The sequence below is a fragment of the Schistocerca piceifrons genome, chromosome 7 (genome assembly GCF_021461385.2).
Source record: "Schistocerca piceifrons isolate TAMUIC-IGC-003096 chromosome 7, iqSchPice1.1, whole genome shotgun sequence".
Classification (NCBI taxonomy): Eukaryota; Metazoa; Arthropoda; class Insecta; order Orthoptera; family Acrididae; genus Schistocerca; species Schistocerca piceifrons.
The window spans coordinates 175,854,168-175,878,249 of NC_060144.1; the positions used below are offsets into that span (position 1 = coordinate 175,854,168).

General features: G+C 39.2%; 1 protein-coding gene across 1 annotated transcript in view; it reads left to right on the forward strand.

The window, feature by feature from the left end:
- LOC124805088 (B-box type zinc finger protein ncl-1-like) overlaps window positions 1-24,082 on the forward strand; it is a 144,337-nt gene that overhangs the window by 80,862 nt on the left and 39,393 nt on the right. The window contains 4 exon segments of the mRNA XM_047265525.1: window positions 798-1,002; window positions 6,034-6,369; window positions 11,461-11,644; window positions 21,669-21,803. Of these exon segments, the coding sequence (XP_047121481.1) occupies window positions 798-1,002; window positions 6,034-6,369; window positions 11,461-11,644; window positions 21,669-21,803 (860 nt within the window).

The following is a 24,082-nucleotide window of genomic DNA, read 5'->3' on the forward strand; positions in this document are numbered from 1 at the left end:
TAAAATACCTTTTAAGTAAGAAGCATTAAGGAACTTATAAGCATTTCAATTTGGTAAATTCAAGCTACCTCTTTTCTTTTTTTTTTTTCATATTGCTCAATTTTTTTTAAAGGCTTGCTTTCTTGCTGTACATATTAATGTGAGATTGAGCAAATCAGCTATATATTTGTCTACACTGAAATTTAAAACACATTTGGGACATGTCTTCTGTTTTGTTGAAATTGTGCCGTGTTTCACTGATGATACGTTATATGTAGAGTGTGTACAAAATAACTTGGCCCCCTACCTGTGCAAATGGAGTGGCAGTGGATAGCTGTAGAGGTGGAGGTCCACTTGTGAACAGACACTGAATGTAGGGAAAAGGCAGTTTTGACAGCTGAGGTCTTCACACAAATGTCTATCTTGCAGAACTTCAAGGGTGCCGGTAGGAAGTCTCAAGCAGTCATATTAACTAATGATTGTAAACTAATAGTTTTGATGAATAGAGACTTTGAAAATCAATAGTCTGTCTCAAGAGAGAGAGAGAGAGAGAGAGAGAGAGAGAGAGAGAGAGAGAGAAGGGGCAGACATGCCCATTTCTCAGAACAAGAATGTTTTCTGTGCATGATTGAAATTATTTTACACAAGCTCTACTTCAAAATCTGTGTTCCTTGTGATATTAATGCATAATAATGTTTTCCAGATAGTGAAGGGAGTGAGGCAACTCTGCCTTTAAGGTCAATTCTGTAATGTTGGAGACTTGAAAGAATGAAATATATTTATAATATGGAAAACTAAATGTTTTTTTTTTTCCCCAGCATTGAAAAGACAATGGAAAAAATAAATGATGCTTGCAAATTTACTTCTCGGCTCTTGGAGCATGGAAATATTGTAGAAATTCTGTCGCTAAAGAAGCTTGTTGGAGCTCAGTTGCTTTATTTAATCAATAACACGCCAAAACCAGATGTAACCACCACAATTGAGTTCAACACAGATATTAATAAATTTGAAGATGCTATCAAGGTGAGTTGATATTCGTTTTTATATTAGGTTTATGCATTAGTTTATAGTGTTGTTGTTTTGCGTGTTGGTATTTTGGTTACTATAGTATTATTAATCAGTTTTTTTGTTAACTTTTGCCATCTGAGTTTACATATTGCTGTTTTGTCATTTGGAGATAGTGAGGGGAAGCTGTGGATGTCAAAAATAGTAGTGCCAAATGGATAAACCTAAACCTTTTGACATAATCATCTTTTTGAGTTCAGTAGAAGGGTGACAGCAGCAGCCGCAACCAAAAACATTCATGCCATGTGTGGGGATAATGCATTCGGACAGAGCACGGCAATAAAGTGGTTTTTTAATTTTTAGGAGGAGTCTTTCGACAAAAGTGGCTCAGGAAGACCTCAGAGGTTTGAAGAAGATCCACAGTGATACATGGCACTGTACTTGAGAACTGGCAAATGTGATGCACTGTGATCATTCTACTATCATGCAATGTTTGCAAGCAATGGGGAAGGTTCGAAAGTTAGATGTATGGGTACCACATCCTCTAAGCCAAAATCACAAAAATCTGCGGGTGGCCGAATGCTTGCTTGTCGTCAACTGACTCGTTAATTGATGACCAGAAATGTTGTCTTTATGCTAACATAAGGAAAAGAAAGGTATAGTTGAGCCCAAACAAAGCAGGAATTTCTAGTACAAAGGCCTGCATGCATCCACGTAATATGATGTTATGTATCTGGTTGGACAGTGAAGGTGGTGTATCACAAGTTGATTCCCCGAGGTGCAACTAATGCTGAAATTTTTTGTTAGCAATTTTGATGTCTTGGTGACTCAGTCCAAGAATGATGACCAAGGAAAGAAGACTGCGTGAAGTGATGCTACTCCATGAGAACACCTGCCTGCATTCTGCTAGACTGACATAAAGCCCCATACCTGATCTTGCGCCCTCAAATTTTCATATTTTCCTCTTTGTACGAGCAACCTTCAAGGAACCTGCCTTCTGAATGAAAATATGCTCCAAACATAGCTTGATGATTTCTTCACATCAAAACGATGTTATTTCTACAGTTGCAAATTTCGAAAGTTACCCCAGCACTGGCAGACTGTTGTAAACAATGGAGACAGTATTATTGATGACTAAAGTCTGTTATGTGTATCTGTTGAGTTTATTAAACTTGCGCAAAAGTACTACGAACTTATGCAGCATCCCAATAGTGTTGGGCACAATTTTCTGCGAACCGGTTGAAGTTCAGATATTGTTGGTTTCTACCCAATACAGGGTGGCATTTTTATTTATCTCATTTCATCAAAAGGTATATTAAGGATTTACGTGTTGGAGTTTCAAATTTTCGAATGCTATTTTGTTTGTATGTCAGAGTATGGTTTGCTTTCTTGGTGCTTGTGGCAGGCAATCTAATTTTCTCGAGTTGCCACATCACATGCAGAATTCTGTTAGAGATGGAAAGAGGATGTATAGAAAACAAGATTATTTAACTGTCAAGAAATATCATTCAATTTTAAAAGTTTACTATGAGAAACTACTAAGTTTTGCAATTTTTTTTCTTTCTTTCTGTAAATATGATTGCTTAGAGAAAATGAAACTAGAAATGGTAGGTGGTTCTTATTTCATGTTCTCTGATAGGTACTCTGTGTTTAAAGAGAAGCCCCACAACAACTCACAGTCCTGTGCTAGAGACAGAATCATTTTATCTTTACGAGTTGAAAATTTTTCACACAGCTGCTCCAGAAATAGTCAGTGTTTCTGTGCGATGGGTTCACAGTGCATCAGTTATCCATGGCTATGTTAAAAAGTTTGTGGCTTTATCATATTAAACCATCAGCTAGAGAACCTCAGTCAATTTCTAAACATATTAAAAGAAATGTTTTCAGTCGTTATTTGTTCATATCAGAAGTAGGTTGAATTAGACTGAGATGGTGACACCTTGCAGCTGATATCAACAGTTAAATCATCTGAGTATGTTGCAAACAAAATTTTTAATATGTTCTAACTTTTTAAAATCGACAGTCGGGTATTGTGTATAAATGTAACTAATGGAACAGTTAACAGAAATTCTCAGCAGTCTAGTTTCACATCATATGCTAACAAAAAATAATGTGAATTTAGCATTCAATAGACAACATAGGTGCAAGTTTCTTTTGTTGCCTCCATTATGTATTTCTTGATGTGCAGAGTAACTGCAGTCGCCCTTTGCGCAACACTTGAATCCTCCAACCCATTGCCAGAATGAATAGTAACTGAAATATGATGATGAGAGCTTTTCACACAGCTATGCCTTTGAATACATTGTGAAGGGTTCTAAAGTAAAAACCTGCATTTCAAAAAACAAAGAGAAATGATTTTAAATAATGTTGCAGAAAAAAAAGTCATAAAATAATATAGAGGCTGCGCCTAATCATGCAGGAAGAATTTTTAATTCTCATTAATTAAATTATTAACCCTACCTGTAGTAGTGTAGCCAAACACCAGAATGATAAAAACCAAACAATAGTTTATACATTAACAATAGTTCTTCAAATTATATCTTCAGTCATTGTTCTGTATCTCTCAAGATCAGTATTAGACAACAATTTTTTGCGGCAACATGTTTTCAAGAGACATCATTGTATGTAGTATTAATAGACTAGATTTGTATTGGTACAGGCAAAATACCCTGTTCCCATGGTTTGCTTGAAGCAAGGTGTACAGTAAAATCAGAAAAGTACCAGTTTCTATTGTAGTTAGCAAAAAGAAGAAGAAGTAGCCTGAGGATTGATTGCTTATCAGTGAAACATGTATATTAAAAAAGTCTTTATTAGTTTTAAAAAATAATAATAATTCCACTCTTGCTTTTGTGTGGATAAGGAACTAAGAGATCACAGCATAGTTTAACTCTGATGTGCAGGTTACTTTCACAATTGAACAATCCAAAAAACACACTTGGCTGCCAGAGAAAAACTCCCACATTTAGTGAGCACCATAGAGGCATCTGTGTAAAAACCCTACCAACTCAAATCAGTACTGTGCCTTCCGTCATTTACCAACTCCACAACTTATTGATCTCCAAAAAAAATCCCGTAGTATATTACCCTTTTTTCTCAATTTGTTTGCGCCAATGAATAATTTGAACCCCCACTGAGTCTTTGACTTCTTAAAGGCTTGGAAATGCTGGTAGGGCTTTTAAGATTCACTTTTAGTTCCCTGACCTTCAGAAGTAAAACCAGACTCGGGGAATTTTTAGTGATAAGTTTTAGCCTGTGAACATTAATTTTGTGATTGGAATTCATGGCAAATGAAAATATGCCTACTTAAATATCAAATAATGCCAGTGTTATTACAGTTGGAGTTCCATACAAATTAAGTGCAGAATGCAGTCATTGTAAAACAGGGTTGTAAAATATTTCTATTTGAAGATGAATGGCTACATTTAGCCTGAGAATTATGTCGTATCTCGGTTATCGCTCTGTGTATTGAACATTGACATGTTTTGTGACAAGTTATTTATTACATTTTAAATGAAAACAAAAATAATCAATTTTTGAAAATACATGTAATTGGAAATTAAATGAAAATATGTTTAAGATTTTTTGAGTTATTCCACATCTGTAAGGACCGTTTCATGTGGGATGTATGGAAGGTACATTAGCATATTTGTTTTCTTTATAAATATTTATTTCTTGTTTTTCTAACCTTTTATACATCCTGGAGGATTCCTGACTATGGATTTATTGGAACAAAAAGTACACCTAATCTAACCTAAATTTCTCCTATGTCGGGAATTTTTTTAGAAGGAAGGGAAGTCTAATGTTTTAACTTCAATCAGTAAGGGTCTTCAATTTGGGTTTATATTTGATAGGAGACAGAAAAGGGGGGATTGGGGGTATGGACCAGTACCTGCTTGGACATGTCCATGTCCACTAACGCAGTGCTCCTACTGAACTTCATTTTACCCCATTCCAGCACTAGACATTTAACAGTGCATGTTCTGAAAACTGAAATATTAGGAGTGGTGATTTCATTATTATTGATTGAATTTATTCAGTTATTGTATGACGGTTACCCAGAAAGTGAAGCACCACTTTTTTTTCCCTTCCCTTCAGCCGAAAACAATGCTATGGTTGCAAAATGTTACGTATGTATTATTTGAAATTTCCTGAGTGAGCGTGCCAAGTTTCCATCACTTCCGACAGATAACGTAGCTGCAGGACAGTTTCAAAATGGCGTTTGTAGGTGATGTGTGTTACAAGCAATGTTCCATCATTGAATTTCTCACTGCAGAGAAAGAAACTGTGGGGAATATTGGCTGGCTGGTGTGGCCGTGCGATTCTAGGCGCTTCAGTCTGGAACCGTGTGACCGCTACCTTTGCAGGTTCGAATCCTGCCTCGGGCATGGATGTGTGTGGTGTCCTTAGGTTAGTTAGGTTTAAGTAGTTCTAAGTTCTAGGGGACTGACGACCACAGATGTTAAGTCCCATAGTGCTCAGAGCCATTTGAACCATTTTTGGGGAATATTCACAAACACTTTTGCAAAGTCTATGGAGCATCAGCTGTTTACAGAAGTACAGTTAGTCGCTGGACACGGAGGGTGAGGTCATCGGAAGGTGGTTTGGTGGAGCTCAACAATTTGCAGCAGTCGAGGAGACCATCCACAGCTGTCACATATGACACACCTGACCTAGCCCCCTCAGACTTGCACGTGTTTGGACCATTGAAGGATGCCATTCGTAGACGTCAGTTTGGGGAAGATGAGGTGGTGATACACACATTAAAGCACTGGCTCCGCCACCAGGACAAGGATTGGTGCCGCCAGGGTATACTCTCCCTTGTTTTGCATTGGAGGAAGGCCATAGAATGGGATGGAGATTATGTGGGAAAATAGGGTGTTTAGATAAAACACCATCCTTTTCTTTAGTGTATGTAATTCTCATTATGTTCAATAAAGAATTGTTGAAGAAAAAAATACAGTGCATTACTTTCTGTGCAACCCTTGTATTTGCTTGATAATGTTTCTAACTATTAGACATTAACAGTGAAAAATATGGAATTCTTTTCAGGCTACTTTTGGAACATTTACTACAGAGGTTGTATCCACATCAAAGGAACTATCGCCGCCAGCGACCTTGCCAGCACCAGTGCCATTGACTCTAAATAATGTGATGGCAGCAGCAGGAATGGGCTTGGTGACTGGTTGCCCAACAACAGTTACCACTACAAGTAGCCCTGTTTCAATTCATTCATCATTTGATGGTGAATTGGCAACTAACTTCACAATGGCCACAAATGTTCTCAACCAAGATGTTGCCCCAGTTGTGCCTCCAAGTACATTACATGGATTTACAAGTATTCAGGAATACAATCTGCAACAGTTAGCAAGCCTTGCAGAGAAAGAGGTTTGTATAATTCATTACGGTCTCAAATTATCTGGTCTGTGTATGGAAATTGCAAACTGTGTTAACATCTGTGTGTTGCCAGTTTCTGTGTGCTTGAATTTTCTTGGAAAGCATTTGTGGCAATTGCCCTACTGCTCTGTTAAACAGTTCTGTTTGAAGGTTATTTAGAGGGGGGCGGGGGGGGGGGGGGGAGGGAGAGAGAGAGAGAGAGAGAGAGAGAGAGAGAGAGAGAGAGAGTGGTGAGTGAAATGTATGCGGAGTATTATATTACCGTGTGATTCCTTTCTATATACTTAAGTGGTGGTGGCAAGTGTCTGAAGGTGTTCGTCTGGAGTGTAACCATGTATGGAAGTAAAACATGGATGCTAAATAGTTTAGACAATAAGATAATAGAAGCTTTTGAAATGTTATGCTACGGAAGAATGTTGAAGATGAAGTGGGTAGATAATGTAGCTAATGAGGAGGTATTGAATAAAATTGGGGAGACAAGAAATTTGTGGCACAACTTGACTAAAGAAGGTATTTGTTGCATTCTGAGACATCAAGGGACACCAGTTTAGTACTGGAGGGAAGTGTGGCGGGTAAAACTCGTAGAGGGAGACAGAGTTGAATACAGTAAGAAGATTCAGAAGGATGTGTAGGTTGCAGTAGTTATTCTGAGATGAAGATGCTTGTACAGGATAGAGTAGCATGAAGAGGAAAACAATCTTCGGACTGAAGACTACCCCCACCACCACCATGATTCATTCACAACAAATTTGCTTGTATTAAGTCTTCTCAGTAAAATAATAGTACGAGTTTACAGTTTTAAACACTGCTGTGAGCCAGCAACAGTACAACAAAAAGATTTGTATTACACAGCCAACCGTTTGGCTGTATTTATGAATCGTATACATGAGTTTTAGTAAAGAAAGGCCATTAAACATTTTGTTTTTGTTGCAACTGTTAGCAGGGTATTCTCTACTCGGGGGGGGTGGGGGTGGGGGGGGGCAGCTCTAAAAGTGCTTCTTATTCTTAGTTAACATACACTGAGAAAAGAAAGTACTATTAAGATGGTCTAATTTGAAGGCGACTTACGAAACATGTACATTGTTTCACAACAAGACAGTCTGCAACCAAGAGGAATTTCACAAATATTGACGTTCATCACAAAAATATATTATCATCAGTTTTACTTTATATGTGCTTCTGAAAGGAAGAGTACTTGCCACATTCTTTTAGTAATGCAGTCTGAAAACAGGGCTAGTTCCACTCAAATTTTTCAGCTTTCTCTGTCAGTACTAAAAGTTTTTTTGATTACTATAAACAAAAAGAGGCTCTTTCTTTCATTCAAAGGTTAATTCCAGCAAGGCTCCCTGGTTTTGTCACTGTTAGATCAATGGCTACATTGACTGGTTCAGTAAACAATCTATACAATTTCAGTAAATGTCACTTACCACATAATTGTCATGTGATTATTAATCATTGTCCAGCATTCATTTATTTTTAAAGGAGTGTTTAATACTCAAGAATTATGACTTTTTTGAGAACAGAAATCTCCTCTCTAAAAATCCACATGAATTCTGCAGACATATATCTTGTGAAACTCTACTCACTTTGTTCGTCAGAGATCCATGGCACTGTAGGCATTGGCGTTCAGGGTGATGCTGTTTTTCCACACTCCTGTTTAACGAAAAAAATGAGGTTATTGAGTATCAGACCGGATTTGTGAGTGGATGCAAGACTTCTTTTCATATAGAACTCAACATGTCACCCATAATGGAACAAAATTATCAGATTTAAAGGTAATTTCCTATGTACCTCAAGGAAGTGTGATAAGACCATTATTGTTTACATGCATATAAATGATTTAGTTGAAAGTGCTGGATGCGCTTTAAAACTGTTCGCAGATCAAGAGTTTGTACAAAAGAATGTAGCAATGCCGGAAGGCAGTATCAGTTTGCAGAATAACCTGCAGAGGTTTGATGAACGTTTGTAGGCCCTGGCCATTGATCATGACTGTAAATAAATGTAACACATTGAATGTACATGGGAAAAGAAAGTCACCAGTGTAGAACTACACTGTTAATTGGGAAACAGTATCAAATGTAAAATGTCTAGGAGTAATTATTCAGAGCAACCTTAAGTGGAATAAATTAATGCCTCCTGATAGCAGCCGAATAATTTACATTGTAGTGTGGTCACCAGTAGGCACCTACACCCCGTACAAACGTGTACTATTTGAGGATGTAGATTATATTGATGTTTTACCGTACGTGGTAAGTGTCACTTGTGTGTGTTTATTTATTAGTATCCCATTTATTTATTATGAGTACTTCTCATTTTGTGAGTTTCAGAAATAATCTGCAGAGAACTGAGAGATTGTTCAGTAAACAATCTTTACAATTTCAGTATATGGCACGTACCATGTAATTATCATGTGAATATTAATCATTGTTCTTCATTCATTTATTTTGCCTCAGGGCAGATCTGTTCATGGCAGCTAGCCAAAACTTGTAATCGGTATTAGAAATAATAATGTGTGGCCAGGACTGAAAAATTTACGTTTGCTCAAGTGGAATAACAGAAAACGAAGCAGCCAGATTGAGATTCATAGGAAGAATCTTACGCAAATGTAACTCATTCACAAATGAAGTGGCTTATAAAGTGCTTGTTCAACCAATTCTTGAATATTGTTCATAAATATGGGGTCCTTACGAGGTAGTACTGATAGAAGAGGTAGAGAAGATCAAATGAAGACTGGTGTGTTTATCACTGGATTGTCTAGTCAGAGTGAGAGCATTACCGAGATGCTCAACAAACTCCATTGACAGACATTAAAAGAGGCATTGTGCATAGCAGAGGTTTACTATTGAAATTTCAAGAGAGCACTTTCAGGATGAGTTGACAACATATTACGTCCTCCCACATACATCTCACATGATGGCCACAATGGGAAAATTAAAGAAATTAGAACCAATGCAGAGGCTTACCAACAATCATACTTTCCATGCACCATTTGCGTGTGAAATGGGGAAGGGGGGGAATCGGTCAGTGGCACCAGAAGTATCCTCCACAACACACCATTAGGTGGCCTGTGGAGTATGATGTAGATGTAGATGATATTGACATAAAGGACTTAGAAGACTGTGATATCTGAAGCAGAGAATGATACAACTGCATCCTGTTCTTTGTTCTGTAGGCAGCTGTGGCAATACTATTAACATACAAACTCTTGCAATTCGTATTCACATATATTAAAATTTTGTAGATCAGTTTAATCTATTCGTTAGCTGGAACTTTGATGGACATACATATTCCCTGCCTGAATTTTCCTCTAATGAAGTCAGACCGTGTAATTCACATTCTATTGACTACGAACCTAGAGGCTACATTTTAATACAATTTACCGTGTCATAATGTGATACATTCACTTTGGTACAGCTTTCTATTGTAATTAGTGAAATCAATTGTTAATTTGGTCCTCAATGTAATAAACTTTACTTTGTGTACTTACAAATACATTGAAGAGAAATATTGGGAGATTCACTTATTTTATGTTATTGGTGAAACACAAAACAGGAGTCGGAACATACAGGAAGTCCAAACGATGGAATGTCCTTGAATAGGCTTTATGTAACGTAGTTAAAGCTTCTGGTAATAGCGTAAGTGGCAGTTGTTAATGCAATTGAAACAGTGAATGACTTGGACATCAAGTGATCAAGTCTCAGTGTTTTTTTTTTTTTTTTTTCACTCCTCAAATTAAATTTGAAGTTATGATTAAGAAATCTGGGTAGGAGGAGGAAGAGGAAGAGGACAGCAGATGTTATGTGTGGTTGATCTATGATTGGTTTGAGTCCTGTTAAATTAAAAATTGACACAACAGTGAAGATGTGAAGAGAGAAAACTGTGATTTAGACCGAGCAATGTGATGCAGTGGAGTCTCATTTGGGAGGAATGAGATTAAAAGTTGAGCTATTACACAGCTATAGCCTTTTGGTTTCTTACATGCCCTTTGTTGCTCATTGAAGTACTATTGGGTTCAAACTGGCTGCAAAGTAATTTATAGTAGCTTTACTTCATGAAACACACATTTTAAGCCAAGATCTTGTTTTAGAATTGGAAGGTGCATGCCTGTTCAAGATGGTGTTCACTATGTGTGTGTATGGCTGTGCATGCTTGGAATTGCATTTCACTTTATTCCAAAAGAACAATTAGGATTTTTGTAATAAATCTTAGCATAGCTCTGGTTTATTTGAAATATAAATTCATCTTTTGAGTGTACTGTGAGGGTTTGGTAAGATTATCCATTGTAGTACTACAGTTTTGCGAATAACTGCTGTACTATACTATTCCACCCCTATATGTCCACCCTTTCACATATTCTCATCCAGAAGTTTCATTGCACTTTACCAAAGTTTGTGCTATTGTCTCTTAAGGCATAATATGACATGGTTTTACTTACAAGAAAATTTTCCTTGATGAAGGAGAAAGGAGTATGATATAATTCCCTGCATTTGATGGTAAGAGACTAACTGTAATGAGATTTGAATGTTGAGATTTGTCAATGTTTGAAGACGAGGGGGGGGGGTGTGTGTATGTATGTATGTTAAGGTTCAACATACCATTGACAACAAGGTCATTAAGAGACAGAACAGAAGCTCAGATTTCGGAAGAAAATTGTTTGTGCCCATTTCAAAGGAACCATCCTATTATCCACACGAAGAATATTATGGAAGCAACAGAAAATGTAAATCTGGGTGGCTGGAAGGGAATTGTAGCTGCTTTCCTCCTGAGAACAGTGCCTTGCCACTGAGCTACTTTGCTCAGTTCAGTGATTGGGTTGTGAAACGTGTTTCCAAAATGTGAGAAAGACAAAACCACCATTTGACATACTTGTGCTTGTGTGGTATATAGTTAGAAACTACACAGTGTTTAAAGTTTAGGTATCTTCTCTTTCTTGGAATTATGCATTGCAATATCAACATATGCATTTTTGGTAAGTAGGAAGACTGTGCATGAAATCAGGTTTGTTTGTTTGTTTGTTTGTTTGTTTGTTTGTTTTGTTGGTCTATCAAACTGTTTGTATTAAAGAAGATGCTAATTTTTCAGGTTGCAGTCGGTGCCTCTGCAGTAAATGTAACTAGTACTCATCCGCCTGCTAGCTCAAATCCGAGCCCTACTCCATCATTCACATTAGCAGATCTGTTCTCTGGTGATTTCAGTTCAACAAACAATGCAATCAATAATCTTCAAGCGCTTGCAAAATTGGGGAGTGTCACACTCAACAACCAAGGTAGGTTTTCTCAAGTTCCATGTTCAGTAAATTTGAAGTGGAAATAACCAGAGGGATGCTACAGAACTGTTCGGAGGTGTAGCTACTACTCCACTTCCACAAATTACATTGCATAATTACAAGCAAAGCTTGTTTTTTTTTTTCATCCCTGTGTTTTTCGCCTCATCAATTGAAAGACATGCACGCTTCATTTCATCATCATATCTCATCAATGCAACTATCTTAGGCAATAAATTTGCAACAAAAGGCATTAATTACCCAAGGTCAAGCAATACATCTCTGTAGAACTAACATTAGCAATAGGCTCCATGACACTAGTTAAACAAGCTGAGCTACCCCCTCCACCCCCCTGCTCCACTCTTACTTGCCATGAGCCCGCCAGTTGCTCACTGCTTGGACGTGCAATATGAGTGAGCAAACTTGCACAAGCAGATCAGTGAACAGGCTGGACTTAAGAGAATGTGGAAGGTAAGTGGCTAGGTTGATGTTAAATCTAGCCGGGATTAATGAAGTGTGCTGACAGGAAGAACAGTATTTTTCTCAGGTGAATACTTGATTTTAAACTCTAAATCAAATAGCAATACTGCAGGAGAGTGTCTAATGATGATCAAGAAAATTTTAATGTGGGCAATCTACAAAAAAACGTAGTGAAGAGATACTCATAGCCAAAATATGCATTAAGTCACAACCCATCAAACTAGTACAATTTTGTATGGCTGCTCACAAGATGGAAAAACATATTTGATGAAATAATAATTCTGATATTGTTATATGATGAAATAAGTTATTCAGTATAATCAAACAATGGCAAATCCAAGATGGAATAACAGCAATATGGAAAGGGTGGATTACTACTCACCACATAGGGGAGGCATTGAGTCACAGAAGACACGATGATGAAGACTAACTTTCTCTCTTTCTTTCTTGCACATGTGTTATAGTTCTGAAATACATTATCTTTACTACATGGTGAGTAGTTACTTTTATTCCTTCTATTATTTGAATGCCACCTAGGATTTCCATTATGTTTGTGTACTGTCTTATTTATTATATTGAGACTTTTAAATATGTGTACAGAGCATTTAATTAAAGTTTGTTCTTCAGTGGTATCAAAAAACTAAATGAGGTGAAGTGATAGCATATTAGTGTAACTCCCTCTCTTGGTTAATATGCAGTATGCAGAAGCTATTTTGTTTGTTGCGACATGCTCTGTAGTTCTGTTGAGCTACGTCACTGTTGACTACTACATAAATAAATTAGTCCAAGTGAAGTAACTCTTATTTATTATAACTCACAAAGTGCCTTGACATGAACACTGGTACACAATATTCCATACAGACATGAGATTAGTCGTGACAAGTTATCACTTCCATTAGTAATGTCCTCCAAAGACTAAGTTCACATAGGCACTGCATCATTAGTGCTGTAGTGTCTGTCTATTGTCCACTACACTCCCAGGTAACTTCATAATTGCGATGGTAGTCTGTAGAACATGACTGTTGACTGTAGAATGAGACACTCGAAATTCAGCTGTGTTATAACTTGACGTAGGTGGCAGTATGGGAGCTGCGTGATTGGCTGTGTTGTCTGTGATAACGAGTTCATTGCCTCTGGCTCTCCTGGCCGGATGGTTTCATCATTGTCCTTTGTTAATGTCTGTGGGAGATGTGACGAAGTTCCTTTGTCGATGGCGACCTCTGTTGATCAGTCGCCGTGACTTGTTTTGTGCTATGGGAAGGAATGTACCCAGTAGGAGGTGCCAGAGAATTCAACATCCCCTCCCCAGTCAAGAGAGAGGAGGTGAAGCCTCTATGTCAGCCATTAGGGTCCTCTTTGTTTTCACTGATGAGGTCTGTGTCTGTTAACTCAGGAACTAGCAAGGTGTCTTGAGGTGGTAAATTGTGTGCCACTACCTGTCACGATGGTGAGGGGAAGTACTTCCACTGTGAAAATATGGTTCGGTGCTCTGACAGTTTGGGACATCCCTGTACTGTGCATTTATCAACATAAGAATAACTTGTGGAAGTTTCTACCAGAATGAGCCAATAACTTTTGGGAGGCTTCTACCAGAATGAGCGAATTAGTCCCAAGAAAGGGACAGCACATCATCTACATCTACGTGATTACTCTGCTTTCACAATTAAGTGCCTGGCAGAGGGTTCAATGAACCACCTTCAAGCTGTCTCTCTACTGTTCCACTCTCGAACAGAGCGCTGGGAGAAATGAGCACTTAAATTTTTCTGTGCGAGCCCTGATTTCTCTTATTTTATTGTGATGATCATATTTCCCTATGTAGTTGGGTGCCAACAGACTGTTTTCACAATTGGAGGTGAAAACTGGTGATTGAAATTTCATGAGAAGACTCTGTTGCAACGAAAAACGCCTTTGGTTTAATGATTGCCCCTCCAATTCATGTATCATGTCTGTGACACCATCTCCCCTATTTTGCGATAGTACAAAACGAGCTACCCATTTCATTTGAACTTTTTCGATGTCATCCGTCAGTTCCACCTGCTGCAGATCCCATACTGCACAGCAATACTCCAGAATAGGGTGGACAAGTGTAGTGTAAGCAGTCTCTTTAGTAGATCTGTTGCACCTCTAAGTGTTCTGCCAATGAATCGCAGTTTTTGGTTTGCTCTACCCACAACATTACCTTCGTGATTCTTCCAATTTAGCTTATTTGTAATTGTAATCCCTAAGAATTAGTTGAATTTACAGCTTTCAGATTTGTGTGACTTACCGCGTAATCGATATGTAGTAGATTTCTTTTAGTACTCAGGTGAATAACTCGCACTTTTCTTTATTTAGGGTCAGTTGCCACTTTTTGCACCATATAGATATCTTATCTAAATCATTTCGCAATTCATTTTGATCATCTGATGACTTTACAAGATGATAAATGACAACATCATCTACAAATAATCTAAGAGGGCTTCTCAGATTGTCTCCTGTGTTGTTAATATAGATCAGGAACAATAGAGGGCCTATAACACTTCCTTGGGGAACGCCGGATATTACTTCTGTTTTACTCTATGACTTTCCATTTATTACTACGAACTGTGATCTTTCTGACAGGAAATCATGAATCTAGTCGCACAACTGAGGTGATATTCCATAGGCATGTGGTTTGGTTAGAAGATGCTTGAAAGGAATGATGTCGAAAGCCTTCTGGAAATCTAAAAATATGGAATCAATTTGACATCTCCTGTCGATAGCACTCATTACTTCATGAGTATAAAGAGCTAGTTGTGTTTCGCAAGAACGATATTTTCTGATTCTGTGCTGACTATGTGTTAATAAATCATTTTCTACGAGGTACTTCATAATGTTCGAATACAGTATATGTTCCAAAACCTTACTGCAAATCGACATTAGTGTTATGGGCCTGTAATTCAGTGGATTACTTGTACTTCCCTTTTTCGATATTGGTGTGACTTGAGCAATTTTCCAGTCTTTGGGTATGAATCTTTGTGTGAGCGGGCGGTTGTATGTAATTGCTAAATATGGAGCTATTGTATCAGCATACTCTGAGAGGAACCTGACTGGTATGCAATCTGGATGGGATTTATTAAGTATTTAATCTGCTTTGCTACACCAAGGATATCTACTTATGTGGTTCTCATCTTGGCAGTTGTTCTTGATTGGAATTCAGGAATATTTACTTTGTCTTGTTTAGTGAAGGAGTTTCGGAAGACCGTGTTTAATAACTCTGCTTTAGTGGCACTGTTGTAAGTGACTTCACCATTGTTATCGCACAGAATCTCTTTGGGTTTTCTGCCAGATTCCGAGACAGATGTTCATAGTGGAAATTATTAAAAGCATCTCACATTGAAGCATATGCTATATTTGAAACTTCTGCAAACTTTCCCAATCTTGGGGATTTTTCGTTCTTTTAAAATTTGGCATATGCTTTTTTCGTTGCGTCTGCAACAGCGATCTGACCAGTTTCGTGTACCATGGGGGATCAGTACCATCTCTTATTAATTTGTGGTATATATCTCTCAATTGGTGTCAATACTATCTCTTTGAAATAATTCCACACCTTTTCTATGCTTACGTTATCAAATCGGAAGTCTAGATGTACAGGGTGTTTCAAAAATGACCGGTATATTTGAAACGGCAATAAAAACTAAACGAGCAGCGATAGAAATACACCGTTTGTTGCAATATGCTTGGGACAACAGTACATTTTCAGGCAGACAAACTTTCGAAATTACAGTAGTTACAATTTTCAACAACAGATGGCGCTGCGGTCTGGGAAACTCTATAGTACGATATTTTCCACATATCCACCATGCGTAGCAATAATATGGCGTAGTCTCTGAATGAAATTACCCGAAACCTTTGACAACGTGTCTGGCGGAATGGCTTCACATGCAGATGCGATGTACTGCTTCAGCTTTTCAATTGTTTCTGTATTCTGGTGGTACACCTGGTCTTTCAAGTGTCCCCACAGAAAGAAGTCACAGGGGTTCATGTCTGGCGAATAGGGAGGCCAATCCACGCCGCCTCCTGTATGTTTCGGATAGCCCAAAGCAATCACACGATCATCGAAATATTCATTCAGGAAATTAAAGACGTCGGCCGTGCGATGTGGCCGGGCACCATCTTGCATAAACCACGAGGTGTTTGCAGTGTCGTCTAAGGCAGTTTGTACCGCCACAAATTCATGAAGAATGTCCAGATAGCGTGATGCAGTAATCGTTTCGGATCTGAAAAATGGGCCAATGATTCCTTTGGAAGAAATGGCGGCCCAGATCAGTACTTTTTGAGGATGCAGGGACGATGGGACTGCAACATGGGGCTTTTCGGTTCCCCATATGCGCCAGTTCTGTTTATTGACAAAGCCGTCCAGGTAAAAATAAGCTTCGTCGGTAAACCAAATGCTGCCCACATGCATATCGCCGTCATCAATCCTGTGCACTGTACCATTAGCGAATGTCTCTCGTGCAGCAATGGTAGCGGCGCTGAGGGGTTGCCGCGTTTGAATTTTGTATGGATAGAGGTGTAAACTCTGGCGCATGAGACGATACGTGGACGTTGGCGTCATCTGGACCGCAGCTGCAACACGACGAACGGAAACCCGAGGCCGCTGGTCGCCCTACCTTTCCAGCACGTTCATCCGTCATGTTCCCAGTCCGTTGAAATTTTTCAAACAGATCCTTTATTGTATCGCTTTTCGGTCCTTTGGTTACATTAAACCTCCGTTGAAAACTTCGTCTTGTTGCAACAACACTGTGTTCTAGGCGGTGGAATTCCAACACTAGAAAAATCCTCTGTTCTAAGGAATAAACCATGTTGTCCACAGCACACTTGCACGTTGTGAACAGCACACGCTTACAGCAGAAAGACGACGTACAGAATGGCGCACCCACAGACTGCGTTGTCTTCTATGTCTTTCACATCACTTGCAGCGCCATCTGTTGTTGAAAATTGTAACTACTGTAATTTCGAAAGTTTGTCCGCCTGAAAATGTACTGTTGTCCCAAGCATATTGCAACAAACGGTGTATTTCTATCGCTGCTCGTTTAGTTTTTATTGCCGTTTCAAATATACCGGTCATTTTTGAAACACCCTGTATCAATTCCAAGACTCCATTGGCCTAGGCCAGGGGAAATATGCTCTTAAGGGCATTGCCTGGTACTTGGAGTGGTGTGTGCAGGCCTTCCGGTACATGTGTTGTTGAGCCATATGTTTGGCCATTAAAATGCCAGTGTCAGTGGTGCAGTAGCTTGAGGGCATCTGCTCTGAAAGCTACTGCAACAACCACCCACAACTCGTCTCCCATGGAAGATGTTGACTCTCTAGTAAAGTGATAGAACTGCTAGGATATTCCAAAAATGTGTGAACTTGGAGTGGGTCAAGGTTGTCCTTGACGTAGGCCACAGAATTTGCAGGAAGTGTTTGACTCACAAGAGGACTGTGTTGTTCGTAACAGCATTGACAATGACCCTGGCATTGAGCAGAAGGCAGGTCAGAGCCTGGCTGGAGAAGGCGTTGACACTGGGACAAACATCAGGACATGCATTAAATGAATCATTCCCTCCCACCAGCATGGTGTTTCTATGGTTGGATGATGTCCGGAGCTTATCTCATAATCAAAGGTTGATGGAAAGGAGAATAAAAAGCATGACCAGGGGTTTATGGTCTGTCTGCAGTAGGAATTTTCTCCCTTAGATGTCGTTATGGAATATTTGATGAGAAAAGCGAAGGGCAGGGCTTCTCTGTCAACTTCAGAGTAGCTGCACAGAGCCATGTCAGCATTTTGGACATGAACACTATTGGCTTATTTGCCATCCCTGTCCTGTGCGACAACACTGTCCCGATCTGCATGTTGCAAGGATCCGCAACCACAGTCAGAGGCTTGTGGGGGTTGTAGTACACCAAATGTTTGGAGTCCAGGACTCACTCCAATGCCCGTTGACCTTCAGAAGACCAGTCCCTGCATTTGTCTTTCAGTAGTAATTTGTGAAGGGGCTGTGTGATTGTGGCCACCACTGATAGGAACTTCTGGTAATATTCGACTTGCTCTAAGACAGAATGGAGTTGATTCTTGTTAGTGGGACCTGGGAGTCGGGCAATGGCCGGGAAGTATTTGGTTATGGGGCAGGTACTCAATTTCATTGTGGAAAAAAGAGCACTTGTCTGATGTAAGTTGTATAGCAGTGGACCCAAGTTGTCTAGGTGCTGATCGAACTGCAATTACAGACGCTCTCTTAGCAAAATGCAGAACACAAAAACTTTATGCCCAAAAGTCATCATTTTGTGTATGTGGTGCTGCATCAGGGAAAACAACATAACAGTTCTCATGCATGCCCTTGTCTAAAATCGTTTGAGGTACTCTTTGTGAGCTTGAACCAACACTCCAGTCAGGGTGCATATGCCCCTGGACAATGGGAAAAACCCAGAAATTTTTTTGTCCAGGGAAAACTCTGTAATTCTTTAGAATTTCGGGAATTTTTGGTTTTCAGTTAAATTTTTATAATTTTGACTGGTAAGAAATGAGATTCTAACAAAGACTTTTACTTCAGCTGACTACTGCAGAATAATACTACAGCAATAAAATATAAACGAGAGAATACACCAAAATAAAACTTGAATTGCAAAGAAAATGCGCCATTTACAATAAAAAAAAAACACAGTGAACACACAAGCACCTGCAAACAGCAAAATGCATCAAGGGCTATAGGACAAGCAATAAAATATAAACAAGAGAATACACCAAAATAAAACTTGAATTGCAAAGAAAATGCGCCATTTACAACAAAAAAACACAGTGTACACACAAGCACCTGCAAACAGCAAAATGCATCAAGGGCTATAGGACAGAGACTATGCAGTACTTCATAACAACGAACTGCTCTCAAGGAATGTGACTTCACAACTGTTTACATTTCTATCAGGTCACGAGAAAATATGTGAATGGTGCATTGAGAAGTGTTATTTTCAAAGTAAATTTCCTTTTAAGCAAGGTGAATTAATATTATGTGTGAGAATGTGCAATGAATTTCTGAAATAGTTTTTTTAACTCTCATTTGACACTTAAAGAGAACCAGCCGTTTGGAAAAATCTTGGGCTCAGATGACCAGCCATTTATGCCATTATTCAAAATTTTTTGAATTTGTTTCCTGAAGTGAAGTACCGGGAAGTTGTAAAGTATATTGTCGCTTAACTTGGAAAACATGTATTTTCACCCAGGAAAAAGTGTATTTTTAAATGGAAAACCCATGATTTTTTTTTCTTGTCTGCGTACACACTCTTACAATGCTTACAGTTGTTGCTATTAACATTTATAACAGGGACATTCTTTTATGGACACCACGTATTCTGCTACAAAAATGGCTGTGGAAAGGCAAGAATTCCTACGTATTAGCACTGGAAATGTCTTTAGACCTCCATTCTTCTCCTCGAAAAACTGCAGATATAAATCCTATCTGTTCGTAGTAGTCAAGGAAAACCCCTTTTACTTAGTTGCTGCAGAGATGAATTTTTGGAAAGTTCTTCTGAAAATACTTTGTAACCATGTTCTGCTTATGTGCCCAGCAATGAAAAAGGCTTAAATGGTTTCCTATAACTGTTTTCAGAGAGATGACATGTTCCTTCATGTACCTAGCACCATCATTTATAATATGCTTTACACTGCCATCTTAATTATTATAGTCTTCTAAAGCATGAGCACGTTGTGTTGACTTCATTTTGTCGAGAGCCTGTACACGCGCAACAAGAAGTTTTTGGTCTTTTCATGCCCAAACTGTCTCCAGCAACACAGTAAAAATATGACAGTCTCTTTTTGTCAGTGGTCTCATTAGCGATCGCAACATCGTTGCCAGTTAGTTGCTGCATCACTTCGTCCTTTCATTGTTTCTGTATTGAAGGGATAACCGTTACCTTCATTATTTTGACTCATGGAATGTCACCAGCAATGTTAAGAAAAACCACTGCTAGCATACTTGAACTGAATCTGTATTTTTTTTTTTTTTTTTTTTTTTTTTTTTTTAACCTTCATTAAATGTGCAGTGGCAAATTGAAAACTATAATTTGATTATCGTACTGTTTACTGTCAGTAACTGCAGCTTAAATTCAATGAATTTGTTCATCCTGTGACGAAAAATCTTCGTTTTCTAGTTTGTGCAACGGGTTATAGTCTTTCAAAGATATTTCCATGGTGCTTTGAGCCAGATATTCACAGTTGCTTAACTACTTCTTGGGGCAGTTTAAAGCCGCTGCTAATTGAAGATCACTGCTTTATCTGCATGATGCAGCTCTTTGATCTGACACTCCGTCGTCACCAAACTATTACAAAATGTGTGTACATATATATGAGTCATCTTATCATAAGTTGTGAACACGAATTAAAAATTGGGATTAAAGCTAACTTTATGCACGACAGACATACTTTTTGATCATACTGTGGTGTGGCAATTCTGGCCAACACAGTGCTGTGGTAAGCACAAACCACTAAACTGGAATTCACTTTTAGATGTGGTTTGTGCTTGCCACATCGATGTGAAATTTTCCTGTCCTTGCGTATATCACAAAACGACAATATTTCTGTATAAATGCGTGTCTTCAACCATGTAAAGTGATTAAAAACTCAGATGAAATTCAGGTTGAAAATGCTTTGTGTGCATACTTGTTTGAGAATCATAGTTTTGTTGGACAGTAGAAGAAGAAATCTTATTGAAAGTGAAAGTGTAAATTTTAATCAGTTTTTGTGTCCCATTTAATTTCTGTGAAGCAATCTGTGTCATGGGAATAAGATAATGTATAAGGACCATAATGAGCACTTAAACAACAAAATAAAATGCTGTCCAACAACATGAAGATTTAGCAAAACTTAATATGAAATTAAACTAGTAATTTGACCTTATTTTTAATCTACATTGCCCTTTCCGATACGGCTTCTGAACTTTATTATTCTCATACTTCTTTCTGCATTTTGGGAGCTGTAACAAAAAACTGTGAGCATTCATTCTGATTTTCAAAACACATGTGAGTGACTGCATGTCGACTGTTTGTAGAGTGTGTGTACCCATCAGTGCACAGACATGTCAGTATTACTGTCAGCTGATCATTGTACCATTTTCTGGTAGTAGTGCAGTCAAAATATGATAAATGCAGTTTCATGGACTGTTTAACAGTTAGACTAAAAGTTATCTGTTCATTCCTCGTATAACATTCAGTCTCTGTGCGTGGCATATCCTGGAAGGTGATTTGTCAATTAGCATTGGACGTAGCTTGACAAAAATTACATCCGTCTTTGAATAGTTGAAGGGATTACGTTGTTAAACTGTCCAAATATTCATGAACTAGTACACTTCTTTAAGCTTGTAAGGAAAATGTCAGTGCTCTGCATTATTGCAGATAATTTGCTTTTAATAACTTTATTTGTTTAAAAGACAAAACAAGGAAAACAGCTAATGTTGCAACCTCATTTTCACTTTTTTGTTCTAATTAGTATTGCTTAGAAAAGATCATATACATAAACATCATTCTGACATACTATCGTGCATATTTTCAGGGCAGATAGTGGTTACAGGAGACCCTGCAGTAAGCCTGGTGGATCCACTAACCACAGCAACAGCTGCAGCCGCTGCAGCAACTCACAGCTCTACCCCTACACCACCACCAGCAACTCTCGGAGCTCTGCTTAATGGTAGGTTGCATTGGTTGCGTTCTGATTTCATGACACAGTGTCTGAAGAGAACTAGCTGTGCATTACTAATACATTTACAGTTGAGTTATCTGTTCCAGAATATAATCAGGACTGCGATATGAGATGTTAGAAAAGAAACCCCAGCTGTATCAGAATGTGGTCGTATTTTTCTTACTAATGAAAATTTACACACATTTTGTGACTAGCATTGATAATTTAGTCTGCAGCTGTAAACATCGAAGCAAGCGAAAGTCAGTTTTCTGAGGTTGCTTTTTGTCCACTTTGCTCAGGGCTTTTTCTACTATCACCTTTCTGACCTCCCCCCACCCCAGTGGCTCACCACTCTTTGGTGAGTTTGTGCTTGGCTACCATGGGGCCCCAGTCTTTGCAGCGTCTCTTAAATTTCTGTGCTGCACATCTATCCTGCTGTCATTTTTCCCCTCCCTAGGGGGACATGTATGGGATATTTTTGGAAATGTATTCTGAAGGTTCGATAGCCTGGCATCAGAACAGTACATTGTCTGTTTTTTCCTTCTTTCTTCATTCTCCATCTCATACCCTTCCTCTGCTTAGGAGTTGAGGTTCCTCTGTTTTTCTTCTTCCTCCCTGTGCACTCCTGAAAGCTGGCCCACATGTGTGACACATAACAGGTGACTGGGTAACTCATAATTCCCAGTGTTTGGTTGACAGGTAGAGTTTGCACGTATCCCCTGGTATAGGCCAGGTCCAGGTAGGGGTTATTTCCTCAGCTGTGACGTTCCCAGTTCGCCAATTGGTCTCTGAGGTGTGAACAGTCACCTAAAGCGAGTGAGTCCCATTCTGAGAGGGGGGCCCCTAAGTTGGAAGGAGCGTGTCATCAGAGGCACTGGCAATCTTCTACTTCTCTCTCTCTCTCTCTCTCTCTCTCTCTCTCTCTCTCTCTCTCTCTCTCTCCCTCCCTCCCCCCCTCCTCCTCCTCCCCCTCCCCTCCCCCACCACCCACTCCTCCCCCTCCCCCTCCCCCCTCTCCTCGCCCCCTCTCCCTAGTAAGCCACACACCTCCATCTCAGTCTCTGTCTATTAAATGTGAACAGAATGAGGTTAAAAATTCAAAGACTCTGCCGGTCACACCTTGGTTCCTAGTGGTATTATGTACTGAAGTAGGTCAGTTCTTTGCTACAGTTAATCTCTTTATTATTCAGAAAGGTGTAGATGCAGTTGCTGGCACTGTGAAATCTTAGTCCCGTCTACATAATGGGACTTTTCTTTTGGAAACCAATGGTGATTTTCAAACCCAACAAGTGCTTACAGCTTCTGTCGTCCACGGCAATCCTTTTCTTGTCGAGACCCAATGAATGCTGAATTCCTCGCATGTTATTATTTACTCTTGGCTGCTTGCTGATATTGAGTGAGGGAGAAATTCAAACTTACGTCCCTGATCAGGGAGTCGCTACAGTGCATTTGGTAATGAAAATACCTTAATTCCGATGCACACACTGTTTCTCACTTTTGATCGAGTAGTGCTTCCATCGAAGATCAAAGCAGGCTATGAAGTCATCACAGTCCAACTGTACATTCCCAACTCGAAGTGTTGCTATCAGTGTCAACGTTACAACCGCACTCAAATATCATGTAAAAGTACCACAATATGTTAATTGTGGTAGGGATGCTAATAAGGGCAATTGCCTGCCTCCTCCTTCTAGCCGTATCAGTTGTTTTGGACAGCATGCTGCCTCATCCCGAGAATGTTCTGTGTATCTCAGTGAGCGGACCACTCAGGAGATCCATGTGAAGGAAAAAAGTTCGTAATCATATCGCTCTCAAGTTGTTGGCTAGTCGAAAACCCTGTGGTTTACCAATTGGCACTTACAGTACTGTTCTTGCTATGCCTCTCTCCACGAACGACATGGCCACACAGACTTGAAACCTCAAATTCAGCACTGCAGTTATGAAATAGCTAAGTTTCATGGTAGCATCCCCATCTCCTTCTCTTCCAGCTGTGCACCAAGCCACCAAGTCTTCACCCCCGGTGGCGAAATCCCCCACATCGCAATTGGCAGGCCAAAAAGACAAAAGAAACAATCCCATGAAGCCTTCTTACGTCCCTCCAGCCAACAGCATCTGATTCTTCACCTGCCAGTCACAAAGGCTCCAAAAAATTGAACAAAGACAAATGGTCTTCTCCTTTGCAGACTTGGATGTCCTCTTCAGCGGAGTCACCGTGTGATACCCAAGCCGACCAACCTCCGTTTCACCATTGTGCACCGCCAACTGTTTTTCTGCCATGTAATCTGCAGGCT